Raw genomic sequence first — 12,693 nt, forward strand, 5'->3', positions numbered from 1 at the left:
TTTATATGTTTGAAATTTCTCTTAAAACTTTATTTCAAAGTTATTCACCTCATCCTTAATGAAGTGTATTGAATTAATATTCTGTGCCAGTGGTACTAGGTCTGTCCATTGCCGGCAATGAACTTTTCATTCACCCAATTCTCTTGGCACCCAAAAGTTAAATTATTCTTTTCAGAACATTTCTAATCCCCAACACTTGCAAAAGCACTGCATGCACCATTTCCCCATCAATCTTTAAATCAGAACTTACATCATTAATCTATATCAGGTGTTAAAATGAAGTCATTTTAACTTGCTTTTGACTGTACAAATCAAGAAAAAGAAAAGCTACTAGTTAATATTAGACAAGAATAATTTACAAACACATTTACGCATTACCTTGTAATCTGAAACATTACATTTCATGTCTTTGTGCAAGTTTGTAATAGATAACTGAAACTTCACAGAATTTAACAAAATAAAGTATTAAAAATTAGTTCTGTACATTAGTTCCAACTACCTCTGTATTTTTATAACCTAATAAGGCTCATGTTGTAGTTCAGCACCAAACGGGCCTACATAACTGTCCAATAAGTCTTTTTGTTCATTCTGACATATTGTTCATTCTATGACATTTTTCCTTTGTGGGATACATAGTTTTCTAAGTGAAGGTCTGAAAGAAAAGCTTCATGAATCAGACTGCATGACAGTGATGGGAAATCCTGAATTATTTTTTGGTCTGGTCAAACAAGGCCAGAAAAAAACTTGGGTCATTCCAGCAATTTTACTTTTGACAAAAAAAATCACCATGGATTTAGATTGTCTGAAGTTAAATCTGTAATACTGAAGAGTAACTCTAGTAAATTGCTACCTTCTCTTATTTTATTCAAGTTAACAAAGAAGGCCTTCATGCTTATAGAAGGTACTTATCTTGTACCCCCACAAGCCCCAAGTTAAAATAAGGTACAAAGAACTGTAACAGCATAAGCCTCCTTATCAATCTCAAGCACTATTAAAACTCAATGACCAAAGAGCTGGCACAGAGATAAGAACTACTCCTACCAAAGTTGCTACATGTCACAAAAGGTCCTCTCCAGAAGGAGCTTGTTCAAGATCCCTATTCTTTAGTTCACAAAGGCCATTATTCTGACTTCTGGTCACTACTGGGCTCAATTCAAATAGAGCAATAGTATTACTTCCCTAAAACTTCATTTTCTACCTCAGCAAAATACTTATAAAATTTAGAAAAGGGACACTTCTGGTTTTGCCATTTTCCTAGGTCTTATGTAAACCATATTAAAAAAAAAACAAAACCTTAAGTTTTATTTCAAAAACCAAAGGTGCTTTTAGCAGTCTTACTTAATGCTATTTAAAAATATTTATATATTAAAAAATTAAAGGTGTCTAGTGACACCTCCATTTTCCTCTGCCAGAAGCACACAATTCACCTTGACCACATCAAATGCTGAACTTGATGCTTACAAATAGTTGAAGAGGTATGAAGGTTTACAGAGCCCTTAACATCATTCCAAATACATTCATGCTATTTTAGTGTTATGTAATCACAACAGGAAGCATGTCAGCAAAATGAACTAAACAAAGACTTTCAGAAGTACACGATAGTTTCCAGGCTCCAAGTAAGACACATCAAAATTTAGGCAATATGTAATCCCTTTTAAGTTTTTCCCAGATGTCCCATTCTTCCCTTCCCCACACGCCCCCTCCCACTTCCCACACTGGAGTCTTCCACCTCACAGAGGTATCTCAGTGCTCCCCATTACTAATGGTAGCTGCTTCTGGTTCTGCTGTCGTCGTAGGGAGTCGTGGCACTTTCTTAGCAGGGCTAGGAATGTGCTTTTAAAAAGAAAAAAAAGAAAAATTAGTTTTCACAAATTCACCTGAAAACAAGAAAACCTAGTAAATGTTTTATCTTTTAGACACTAATTTTGTAGGTTTTTAATGCAAACAGACCAAATACATATATACTTGAATAATACTGAAAAATTATCCATGCATGTCTTGTAAATAAAAAGCTAAAATTAAAAAAAAAATGGTATATAAGCTTTCAACAAAGCCAAGGCACAAAGAACTCTAAAGTTTAATGGATCAGGTCCCAGACTTAGTTACAGATCATGAGTTTAATCTGATAGAGAAAAATCCCAAGTGCTCATTTACATAGACCCCAGATTCTGTCTTCTTAAGAATAATAAATTTGAGAAGAGAGGCTAAATGCTAGGCTCTGAAGGAGTAGAACAAATCTCTTATAAGCTCCTTGTCTCTTTTCCTCCCTTCCCTTACGAGCACCTCAGAAGTATTACTTTCAGTAGTGACAATAACCCTTACCTCAGTTGCTGTGTTTGAATGTACAAGCCCAGCCCCTGCATCCAGAGTGCCATCATTTGGAGAAGGACGACGAGCATAAGTCCGTCGGTGCTTTTCATCCACTCTGACTAAGTACCAAGTTCCCTCAAAAAGAGCATCCACTGAACCTTGGGGAATGTAGTTAACTACACAAGGAGACAGAAAATTTAAAATATCAATAAAAACCATTTTATACTAGGTAACTTTCAATCTTAAATAGTAAGATCATGTAGCTGCTTTCTGCTATTACTTATCAATTAGCTGATTTTCAAATAAATTAGAAAAGCATATTCTGTCAAGCTGTTTTTGTTGCTGTTTTTGAAATGAGAAAACTTATTAACACAAAAATCTTTACCCAAATGATGAGTTTCTTCTCGGAGCTTCATATTTTCAGCAAAAACATCTGGTGCAACACAAATTCTTGAGTCAAGCCTTGTTTTCAGATCACATAAGCTTGTTGTTATTTTATCCAGGGCAGATCCTACATCAAAAAAATTATTACCATTAATAAGTTGCTCAACAAGAATCAATTCCTGGCCTACTTATAAATGCTGGCCAAAATTTTCCCTTTACTACCACACACATTCCTAAAATGCCTCTGTGGCAAATGAATGTATTCAAATTAGTTATACAAACATGAACACCTACGCATAGTACATAAGAGTAAGGTACCTCATTCTCAAAATCAAACAAAATATTTTTAGAGGTTATTTACATCATGAGAGTTTACCATTAGTGCAGGGTTAAGAGATTACTAAAGATACCCATTCTGCAGCTCTGCTTGGTTTCTACATCTGCAAACATCAGGCCTCCCCCTAGGATAAGCTGATCACATGACATCTCATCACCCTCAGCTGCCTCTCCCAATTGGAGGGCTTGAACTGAATTAAAAAGAGAGCAAACAGAGACATACCTGGCTTCTATCATATTCACTATCTAGAAAGCTAAATAAAAATGAATCACATAATTCCTTTAAGATGGTTAAATACTGGTAGGCATAAGCAGCTAAATTAAGAACTAATATACTAGGACCTGTGGTACAGTCATACTGTAACCAGCAAAGAGTCAGACGTGAACCAGATCAAAAAGTAATTGGAAAATATTTAACCAAATATATGTATATAGCTCTCTGTGTAGGCGTGTATGTGTGTACATATATGTTACACACATACACGCACACACACAAAATAGATATGATTATGTGGTTTTCTAAGTCAATTTGCAGCCTGTGGAAATCCATATGTTGCACACTGCACTTATAGTGCACCACAAAAACTTACAAGAAAAAGATCAAAACAGAAACAGGACAAAAAGTGTTTGTAAGAGAGGCATTGTGATTCAAACATCGCCCTCTTGCTTAAATGATGCAAACTTAAAAAAAGACATATATAAAAAAATCTTGTTTTCGTGCTTTTTATCCTGATATATATATACCATGTCAATGTCACCTGCTACTACAGTGAATAATTTTAAGTGGACAAGTGTTTTTAAACTGTTAAACCTTACACAAGTGAAATTTTAAAGATGAATTAACCACTTACCAGGAGTTGCATCTTGTGTAACTTTAAGAGAGTATAATGTAGCAGCAAAGCCAGACCCATAGGAAAAGACTCCAATCCTTTGCCCTGCCAACTGCTGAGGTGTGAACCTACATAGCAGAAAGAAACCTGTTAGCAAAAATCACACAATTGTCCCCAAACCCAATTAAGGGGAAATAATATGGGCCAAATGTTCATATCCATTAACCTATGGGTTGAATTTAATGTTGTAATTCCAAGGCAAACAAGTTGGAAATGCAAGACTGGAAGTTTCTGATTCCTGAAAAACCTAACTACTCAGTACCACAAAGCTAAGTAAGACGAAATACAATATTATACTATAAAAATCAGTTGTACTATAGCTATTATCCTCAATAGAGTTCAAGAATGAATGAGTCAGCAGCAGGATGATTTCAGAACGGCCTGGAGAGACTTACATGAACTGATGCTGAGTGAAACAAGCAGGGCCAGGAGATCATTATATACTTCAACAACAATACTATATGATGATCAATTCTGATGGACCTGGCCATCTTTAGCAATGAGATGAACCAAATCAGTTCCAATAGAGCAGTAATGAATTGAACCAGCTCCCAGTGAAAGAACTCTAGGAGATGACTAAGAACCATTCCATAGAATTCCCAATCCTTATATTTTTGTCCACCTGCATTTTTGATTACCTTCACAGTCTAATAGTACACTATTTCAAAGTCCGATTCTTTTTGTACAGCAAAATAACTGTTTGGACAGGTATATTTATATTGTATTTAATTTATACTTTAACATATTTAACATGTATTGGTCAACCTGCCATCTCAGGGAGGGGATGAGGGGAAGGAGGAGAAAAATTGGAACAAAAGGTTTAACAATTGTCAATGCTAAAATTACCCATGCATATAACTTGTAAATAAAAAGCTATAATAAAAAATATAAAAATATGAGGAAAAAAGAAAAAAAAAAAGAATGAATGAGTCAGAAAAGTAGGTATGGGGTGCTTCCCATATATGATTACAAGTATTTCAGAATGTACCATAATTTATGACTAGTTAGAATTTAATCTTTTCTTCTGCCAAAATTAAAGAAGCACAGACAAGTTGGCCGAGTTTGAGTTGATGTTTTTGGCTTTTTTCTTTATATATCTTGCCTGTATTTCAGAGTCTTCTCTTACTGATAGTCTCTTTTCCAGATGTTATCCACACCAATCTTTACACTTTCTAATTTAATTTGAGGAATATTTTTCCCAAAGGAAAAAAAAAAAAATCACCCAGTTCAAATGCGATAACTAGATAAGAAATTCTAATTCTGAACCAACTAGGTTGAAATTTCTTCAAGCTCCTAATGACAAGATTAGTCTTATTACATGTACTAGTACATGGCTTCTAGGCCAAGAGTCACAAGGACTGTAACTAAGCTGTTCAGTAGCTATATTCGGATTTCAAACAATATAATGTCTAAAGACAGGAATGGGCAAAATATGTGCTTTTCTGAGGGCAATAAAGAAGCAAGAATATATAGCCTTTTAACAACTGGCCATCTTGGATTTTGGCATAAGTGTATTTTTAAAACTAGAATTTATGCTTACTGTGCTAGGACAGATGCAAGGGAACCATAAACTGAAGGTGTATACATGTTTCCATTTTGATTGGATACGAGTAAAGATGCTTTGGTTTTCTGATTAAAGAGATCAGCACTGGCTTTCATAAACGCCTTTTCCACATCTCTATCAAAGTAGGTATCTTCAAGTTTAACATCCCTATGAAAAAAACAAAGTTTAGAAAAAACTCAGTTATATACAAAGTCTCAGAAGAATATCTTAGAAAATGGGTATGGCTAAAATTCAAACTTATTCTCCTTTTAACTCAATCAGCAAAGCATTTTTGGAAATATATGCTATGTCCCAGCCATGGAGCAGATGCTATGGAGTTTAGGCTTAGTCAGGGAGATGAGATATATGAAATAATCAGAGAATAAATGACTGACTGAGTGATAGCACCTATAAATATAACTGGAGTTCAGCAACAGCAATAACAATAAAACCAGCATGATTTGGAAAATTCAGAAATGCCCAGGCTGGAAAGTTAAATATAAGATGGGGCTCAAAGTATAGTACAAGCTAGGCATTAAACAGTGAAGAAAACATTCCAACTGCAAAGGATAGCTTGAACAAAAAACCAAGGAATAGCCAACTATTAAAATTCGGGAGGGGAAGGAAGATAAGACCATAGAAGGCTTTATAATCAGGTGGAAGACATTTATCTTGATGTAGCAGCAAAGGAGAGTGTCACTTTGGGTTCCTGATCAAGAAAAGAACATAATGCAAACTTTAAAGGATTGTGTAGGATGACGTGAAAAGGGTAGGAGAGACAGCATCTGGGAGACTATTACAGTCAACAACAGGAATGGAGTAGAAGGGACATATTTGTCAAGAAGTTACATAATGGCAGATCATAACTTCTGTGCCTCAATTTCTTCATCAAAAGGAACTAGGCTCTGGGATTCTCTCAGTCCTTTCTATACTATGACTTCCTCTGACTACCAAAAATAACAGTTTGGAAAGAGTAGGCTGGAAGGACGGTAATAATATTGACAAATGGGTACACTTGAGAGAAAGCAATCCAGTTCTTCTTTGGAAGAATGAAGGAGGCAGAAGTATAGGACTGGAGATTCTTTTGGGATATGATGAAATTTGTGATGACCTCAGAATATTCAAATCAAGAATCTTTAAGGCAACTGGAAACACAGGACTCAAGTCCAGGTGAAAAGTCAAGGCTAAAAGTACAGATTTGGGAGTCATTTTACAAAAGCAATAGAAGAAAAGAAAAATGAGAAAAAAGGTTTTGAGGATTAAATGAGCTCTTGACAAGAATAACTGACAAAAGAGATACAAAGAAAATGTCTGAGAGGTAGGGAACCAAAAATAAAATAAAAAACTAGTGTCATGGAAACCAAGAGACAAAAATGTTCTTCACTTCCCCCAAAATAATGGGTGTCCATTATCCACAATTCAGAGAGGATGTGAGGTTATGAAATCAGCTTTAAGAAGTTATTATTAGCTACTCAAGGAAGAATTTCCAAAGAATAGTTTAGGTGAAACTAGATTAAAGTGGGGTTAAAAAAATATATGAAAAGAATAGTTCAACAAATTGTGGTTCATGAAAATAAGAGATTACTGTACCATTAGAATGACAAATAGGAACAAAAAAAAGATGGTAAGATATACAAAATGATGCAAAGTAAAGAAAACAGAATTAGAAATCTAGTGCTGGAGTATATTCTGAAGCTATAAATGCTCTAATATAAAAGGAAAAAAAAATTTCTTCTTACCCAAAGGCTTCCAGGCTACTATATATGCCACTTTTGTCCCTGTTTTGGTCACTGAGGAAGTCATTCAGCAACAACCGAGCTAGAGACTTCTGAACCAGTTTACAATATGGTGAATGAAAAATCATGAAGCCAAAGTCATTCAAGGTAAAATCTCTATCATTTCCTTCTGAAACAGAGAAATGGTCCAAGAAGTTTGAAATTGAAATGTCAATGATTCTTAAATTTTGGTTAACACAAAAGGGACTTGAACTTAGTTTTGTTTTTGTTTTAGTCACAGCACAATGGAAAATAACAGCAAGTAGCAACTTCACGAAATATTTATCTTAGGAGACCTAAGGTACTTAATTAGAGGTACTCATTAAAAATAATGCCTCTAAAAGAAGATTAAAAATAAAATGCATTGTGATTTCTATCACATTGCTTTCTATCCAACAAATGCTTTTTCTACCTACTGTAAGGAATATTCAACCTGATCATTGTACTTAATTACTATCCCACTGCAACTAAGCAATTAACAACAGAATTCATAGATCTCTCTTAAATTACTCAGAATCAAATACAAAAGTAAGAAGAGCACAGTGTCTCATGTAACACTTGACATTATCAAAGAACATTCAATTCTAGAAACCCAAAATAGTATGACATCATTTCAGGTACTCATGCATTTTTTGGACTGCAAATCATTTTTATTGTTGCACCACAACATATAAATAAGCTCAATAAGAATGAAGCATACCTTTCTGCCATTTGGCACGAATCTTATTTCGGTAGACAGCATAGCAGCGATCTAATGCACTAAGGTAGCACTGTATAGACAATTTACCATCAACTACAGGATATTCAGATAGCATATCAGGCTTGTAAAAGTCATAGGCATGCTGCATGTGTGTCCCACGAAGTCCTAAGACACAAGTAAAATAACATCTATTTCTGCTTCTCATAATGCATGTTTCAAGAATTTACCAACAAAGACCACTGGATAATGTTATGCTGCCACAACGCCCTCAGTATATATATATGAATCTTGATACAAATCCTATGGAGTATGTAACTCCCAAGAATTAGTTCAATTACTTGTAAGATAAAAATTTGCCCCACTAGAAAAAAGTCAAGTTAGCAAGCCATTTATTAAGCTCCTAATATGTATCAACCACTATGCTAAATACTGAATATTTAACTGAAAGGTAACATCAAAAAGAAATCAGCCTTCACTTAATACAGCTTTTAGCACATAGTAAACATTTAATATAAATGCTTTTCCATTCATTTAAAGGAAATGAGTCATCATAACTATTAACATTCAAGCACAAAATCATTATAATGATTAAGTTATAACTTAAACACTTGCAAATATGTAGATAAGCTTCAGTTAGGCTTCCTCCCACCCCAATGGACTCACCTCGCTCTAATATTAAAGGTGCATTTGGGCCAATTAACATAGCCACAGCTCCAGCTCCACCTGTTGGTCTAGCATTTCCTGTGGCATATACAGCAATATCTCCAGCAACTACCAGAGCATAACGTCCTGTGATATAATTTTAAAAAGTTAACTTCAAAAAATGATCATTATCACAAAGCTAAATGCATTTAAACCTATCTATTCTCTATCTTAAGAAAATAAATTTCCTAAAGAAGTTGTGAAAATAACAAAAAATGCTGCTATCAGAACTTTTAAATGACTATTTGTTCAAATGAATGACGATAAAAACACATGAGCTAAAAGTTTGTAGAATTCACTCAATGTCCTAAAATAGTAACTGCAATTTTATATATATATATATATATATATATATATTGCAAGCAGCTTTTCTATAAAAAAGGCAACAAGGACTATTTGCCAAATATACTAACATACCATCCCAGGAACTAGATTCAATCCAGTTAACAGCATTGAAAACTGCAGCAGTGCCTCCATAGCATGCGTTGGTTGTATCAATTCCTTCTATATCTGTATTCCCCGATTCTTCAAATAGTTGCATTAAATTTGTCTTCACTGACTTGGACTTATCGATGATTGTCTCTGTTCCAACTTCTAGTCTTCCAATGCAATCATAAGAAAGATTGTTTCTCTCCATAAGATTCTGCACTACAGTCAAGCAGAGTGAGTTGATATCTTCTCTATCTGTACAGAAACCCATTTTGGCCTGGCCCAAGCCAATGGTATACTTTCCAGCATCAACACCATCATATTTTTCCAACTCTACTTGATCGACATACTGAGAAGGAAAATAGATCTCCAGGGCAACTATTCCCACATCTTTTGGCCAGCAGGCTTCTGCATTCAAAGGGAGGGACCCAGGCATGGTGAAAAAGCTTTAAAAAGGGGGGAAAAAAATCTGACTTTAGTATCTGGTAACAATTTAAGAATTTTACAATAAATACATAAACCTAAAAAACCTATTATTTTAACCCTTTAAAAACAGTTTAAACTTAGTAATTTCATTCATTCATTCATGTTTATATTAAGTACCATGTGAAGAAAGTTAACTATTTACATAAAAAATTCTATTACTTAGTACAAGTCCTATCTATATAGAATATTGTAAATCTTGGGGATTCTTGGAATTACATTTTTAAAGGTTGTCTAGCAAAATGTCTCCTATGCTATAAACCAAGACCTCTTACAGTAAGTCAATAAGATGAAATGTAACAATGTTAGAATGAGAATTCAATCCTATTCTAGACAAGAGTAGTTTGTTTCTATTGTGTATTTTTAATAATGATAGCACAAGTTCAAGCTAGATCAAAACAACTCACATTTTCCGGAATTCAAAAGTCAAAAGTCTAGTGATAAGCATTATTTTGAGGATGAGTTAATTAACTGGCTGTGTTCTAAGTAAGACTTCTTTGTAGGTGATGCTATTGTATCAAACTCTCTTCACCAGAGAACAACCAAAAAAACCATCTTACAAGATATCTCACAAGATTCAAATAAAAACTCTTTCTTAATTTATAAGGAAATAAAGATGAACACTCATGAATAGAATTTCTTCTACTAACACACACACACACACACACACACACACACACACACACACACACTTTCTTTAACTAGTATTTGTTATTATATGTTTTGAATTCTCCATGATGTTCTGCTGAGCACATGACAATGCTCTCTTTTATTTTGGTTCATTTTCTGTTTTTCGTTTTTCTTATTCTGTTTCTTCAAATAAAATAAATTTGAAAAAAAAAATCTCTTATACCTTCCCTATGTCAACACTATAAAAAAGCCTCAAGTACCTTCTGAATTAAAAAATTATAGAGAAAGCAATATCCAATATTATTCAAAATATTTCAAAGCTATTAATGTTAATGTCAATTCTTCATTAAGCAAGATATTCAATTAACAAGAAAATCCTATTCTCAATGGCAAATGGGAATTTAAGGTATCAAAGAAAATTGGCCATTTATTGCCATTTTGTCAGATTTCTACTTGGTTCCATAACCTCATGTCACATTGATGTCATTACCTTTCAATCACTATAGACTTACTGATTTTTAGTATTACAATTCTGAGAAAATCATTTAAAATTTCTAGACCTCAGTTCCTTCATTTATATAATGAGAGGGTCAGCCAACATAACAGAATGTCAGTTCAGTATTGATAGAATTTGATTTTCAGTTGCTCTGGTACAATGCTTGTCTCAAAAACCTATAGCATATGTGGTCTGTTCCATTATAATCTGCTACTTAGTCATATGTTCCTTTGTATTATCTCTTTTGGTGTATATCGACTGTGTCTTTTCAGCTAGATGAACTTCTGCCAAGTTGAAACCGAGTACTCTCCTACTTTGCACCTACCTGTGATAACTGGTGCAGAGATCCTATAGTACACTCACAGTGAGATCTCACTGCTTTTGTGACTAGCCAGTTCCACTACTCGATGGTTTTCATTATAAAGGAGCAGACATCAGTCTTCTGACTTTTCAAAATGATTCTGCCTTCTAAGTGAATGCAAAACAACTTTTCTCCCTCTTCTATATGGTAGCGCTTAAAAACAATTCTTCATTCCCTTTCATATCTTTTCATATTCTTTCCAGGTTGATTCCTTTCACTTTTCCCATGATGTGATGTATAAATCCTAAGAACTTTCACAATCATGATTCTCTGCTTGTGATGTGTGTAATAGTGTAGAAATGGCCTCCTAAACTTTGGGACTCAAAAGTCCTACCTAAGATACTCAAAATGTGTATAGTAAATCCAGAACATAGTAAATCTCTAATCTTTACAAAATTAAGGACTCATGACTATGTGTGGTCTGAACCTCACTAGGAATAAAGCTGTAGATCTATCTTGTCTCTGACTTTCAGGCTTGAAATTTGCCTGAGGCACTGAGAGGTTGATTCATGGTCACCCAGCAAATGTGTAAAATAAGTGATAAAGGACTTAAAATCAGGTTTTATGACTTCAAGTCTAGCCCACTAATCATTACACTACATTTTCTCTCTAACATCATTAATCAGCTACAATACTTATATAAAAAAAAAAGCCACTATCAAATTTGAGTCTCTTCCTGCCCCACAACAAACACCCCCCTCTACTTCCTGTGAGAAGTGATAATGGCTAGCATTTATAAGTGCCAACTATGGACCAGGGACTGTACTAAGAGCTTTACAAATATTATCTCATTTGATCCCCACAATAAACCTCTACAGTGAGCTATCTTTATCTTCATTTTATAATTGAGGAAAATGGAACAGAGAGAGAGTTAAAGTGATTTGCCCATAAATCATACAGCTAGTATCTGAGGCTGGATTTGATTCAAGCATCCCTGTATACAGAACCAGCACTTTATTCATTGTGCCATATAGCTGCCTAGAAAAAAAAAACACCAAAACTTCTTTAATAACTAAAATTTAATCTTAAAACTAAAATAAAATGATTCTACCGTTTCTCTCTGGTGGTTTTATGCTATCGCATTTTAGAAACCCTGCTGCTTAAATTTTAAGTGTTTTAACAGCAGAGTCAAGTGCAGATTGTATGACATAGTGCTAGAGAACCAATTCTACCTACCTTTCAAGCACTAATATTTATTGATACTCTTCAGGATGACTAAATCAGCTACAAATTTATCCAACTATCTAGTTGATAACATAAAGCCCTACCATTTAAGGCCTTAAGAAGTATGTGCTGGCAACATCTATGTTATGCGACTTCAAACTATTCTAATTATTTCATGAAGTGAAATTTTCTTAAGGAAACAAAATTTTAGCTGGGTTTAAAGTCTCACTGAAATTATATACTAAATAACTATTAAGTTGGGCAAATAAATCTATTCTGCCTTTCATCTCTTCCACATACAAGTATAGTTTAAAGAGGTGCCTTTTATTTCAACCAGGAAAGGGAATGTTAGTTGAATTGAAATAAAACAGAATTCAGAAACCAGCTGAGAGGGGGAGCTAAAGATTATTTAGTTCTGATTTATACAGTTCAAAACAAACACAACAAACAAGTGCAAACAAGCTTTGCCATTAGCAACAAAACCAAATGG

At 34.2% G+C, this 12,693-nt stretch overlaps 1 protein-coding gene across 2 annotated transcripts in view; it reads right to left on the reverse strand.

Moving 5' to 3' along the window:
• Positions 1-12,693, reverse strand: part of HMGCS1 (3-hydroxy-3-methylglutaryl-CoA synthase 1) — a 28,519-nt gene continuing 15,826 nt past the window's right edge. For both annotated transcript variants that reach the window (XM_051990485.1, XM_051990480.1), the window contains 9 exons: positions 9,058-9,515; positions 8,602-8,727; positions 7,939-8,103; positions 7,203-7,368; positions 5,461-5,631; positions 3,882-3,988; positions 2,696-2,821; positions 2,323-2,486; positions 1-1,833 (listed from right to left, as the gene is read on the reverse strand). In XM_051990485.1, coding sequence (XP_051846445.1) covers positions 1,744-1,833; positions 2,323-2,486; positions 2,696-2,821; positions 3,882-3,988; positions 5,461-5,631; positions 7,203-7,368; positions 7,939-8,103; positions 8,602-8,727; positions 9,058-9,505 — 1,563 coding nt within the window. In that variant the 5' untranslated portion in view covers positions 9,506-9,515 and the 3' untranslated portion in view covers positions 1-1,743. The remainder of the gene's footprint in view (positions 1,834-2,322; positions 2,487-2,695; positions 2,822-3,881; positions 3,989-5,460; positions 5,632-7,202; positions 7,369-7,938; positions 8,104-8,601; positions 8,728-9,057; positions 9,516-12,693) is intronic.

The sequence above is a fragment of the Antechinus flavipes genome, chromosome 1 (assembly GCF_016432865.1).
Source record: "Antechinus flavipes isolate AdamAnt ecotype Samford, QLD, Australia chromosome 1, AdamAnt_v2, whole genome shotgun sequence".
NCBI lineage: Eukaryota > Metazoa > Chordata > Mammalia > Dasyuromorphia > Dasyuridae > Antechinus > Antechinus flavipes.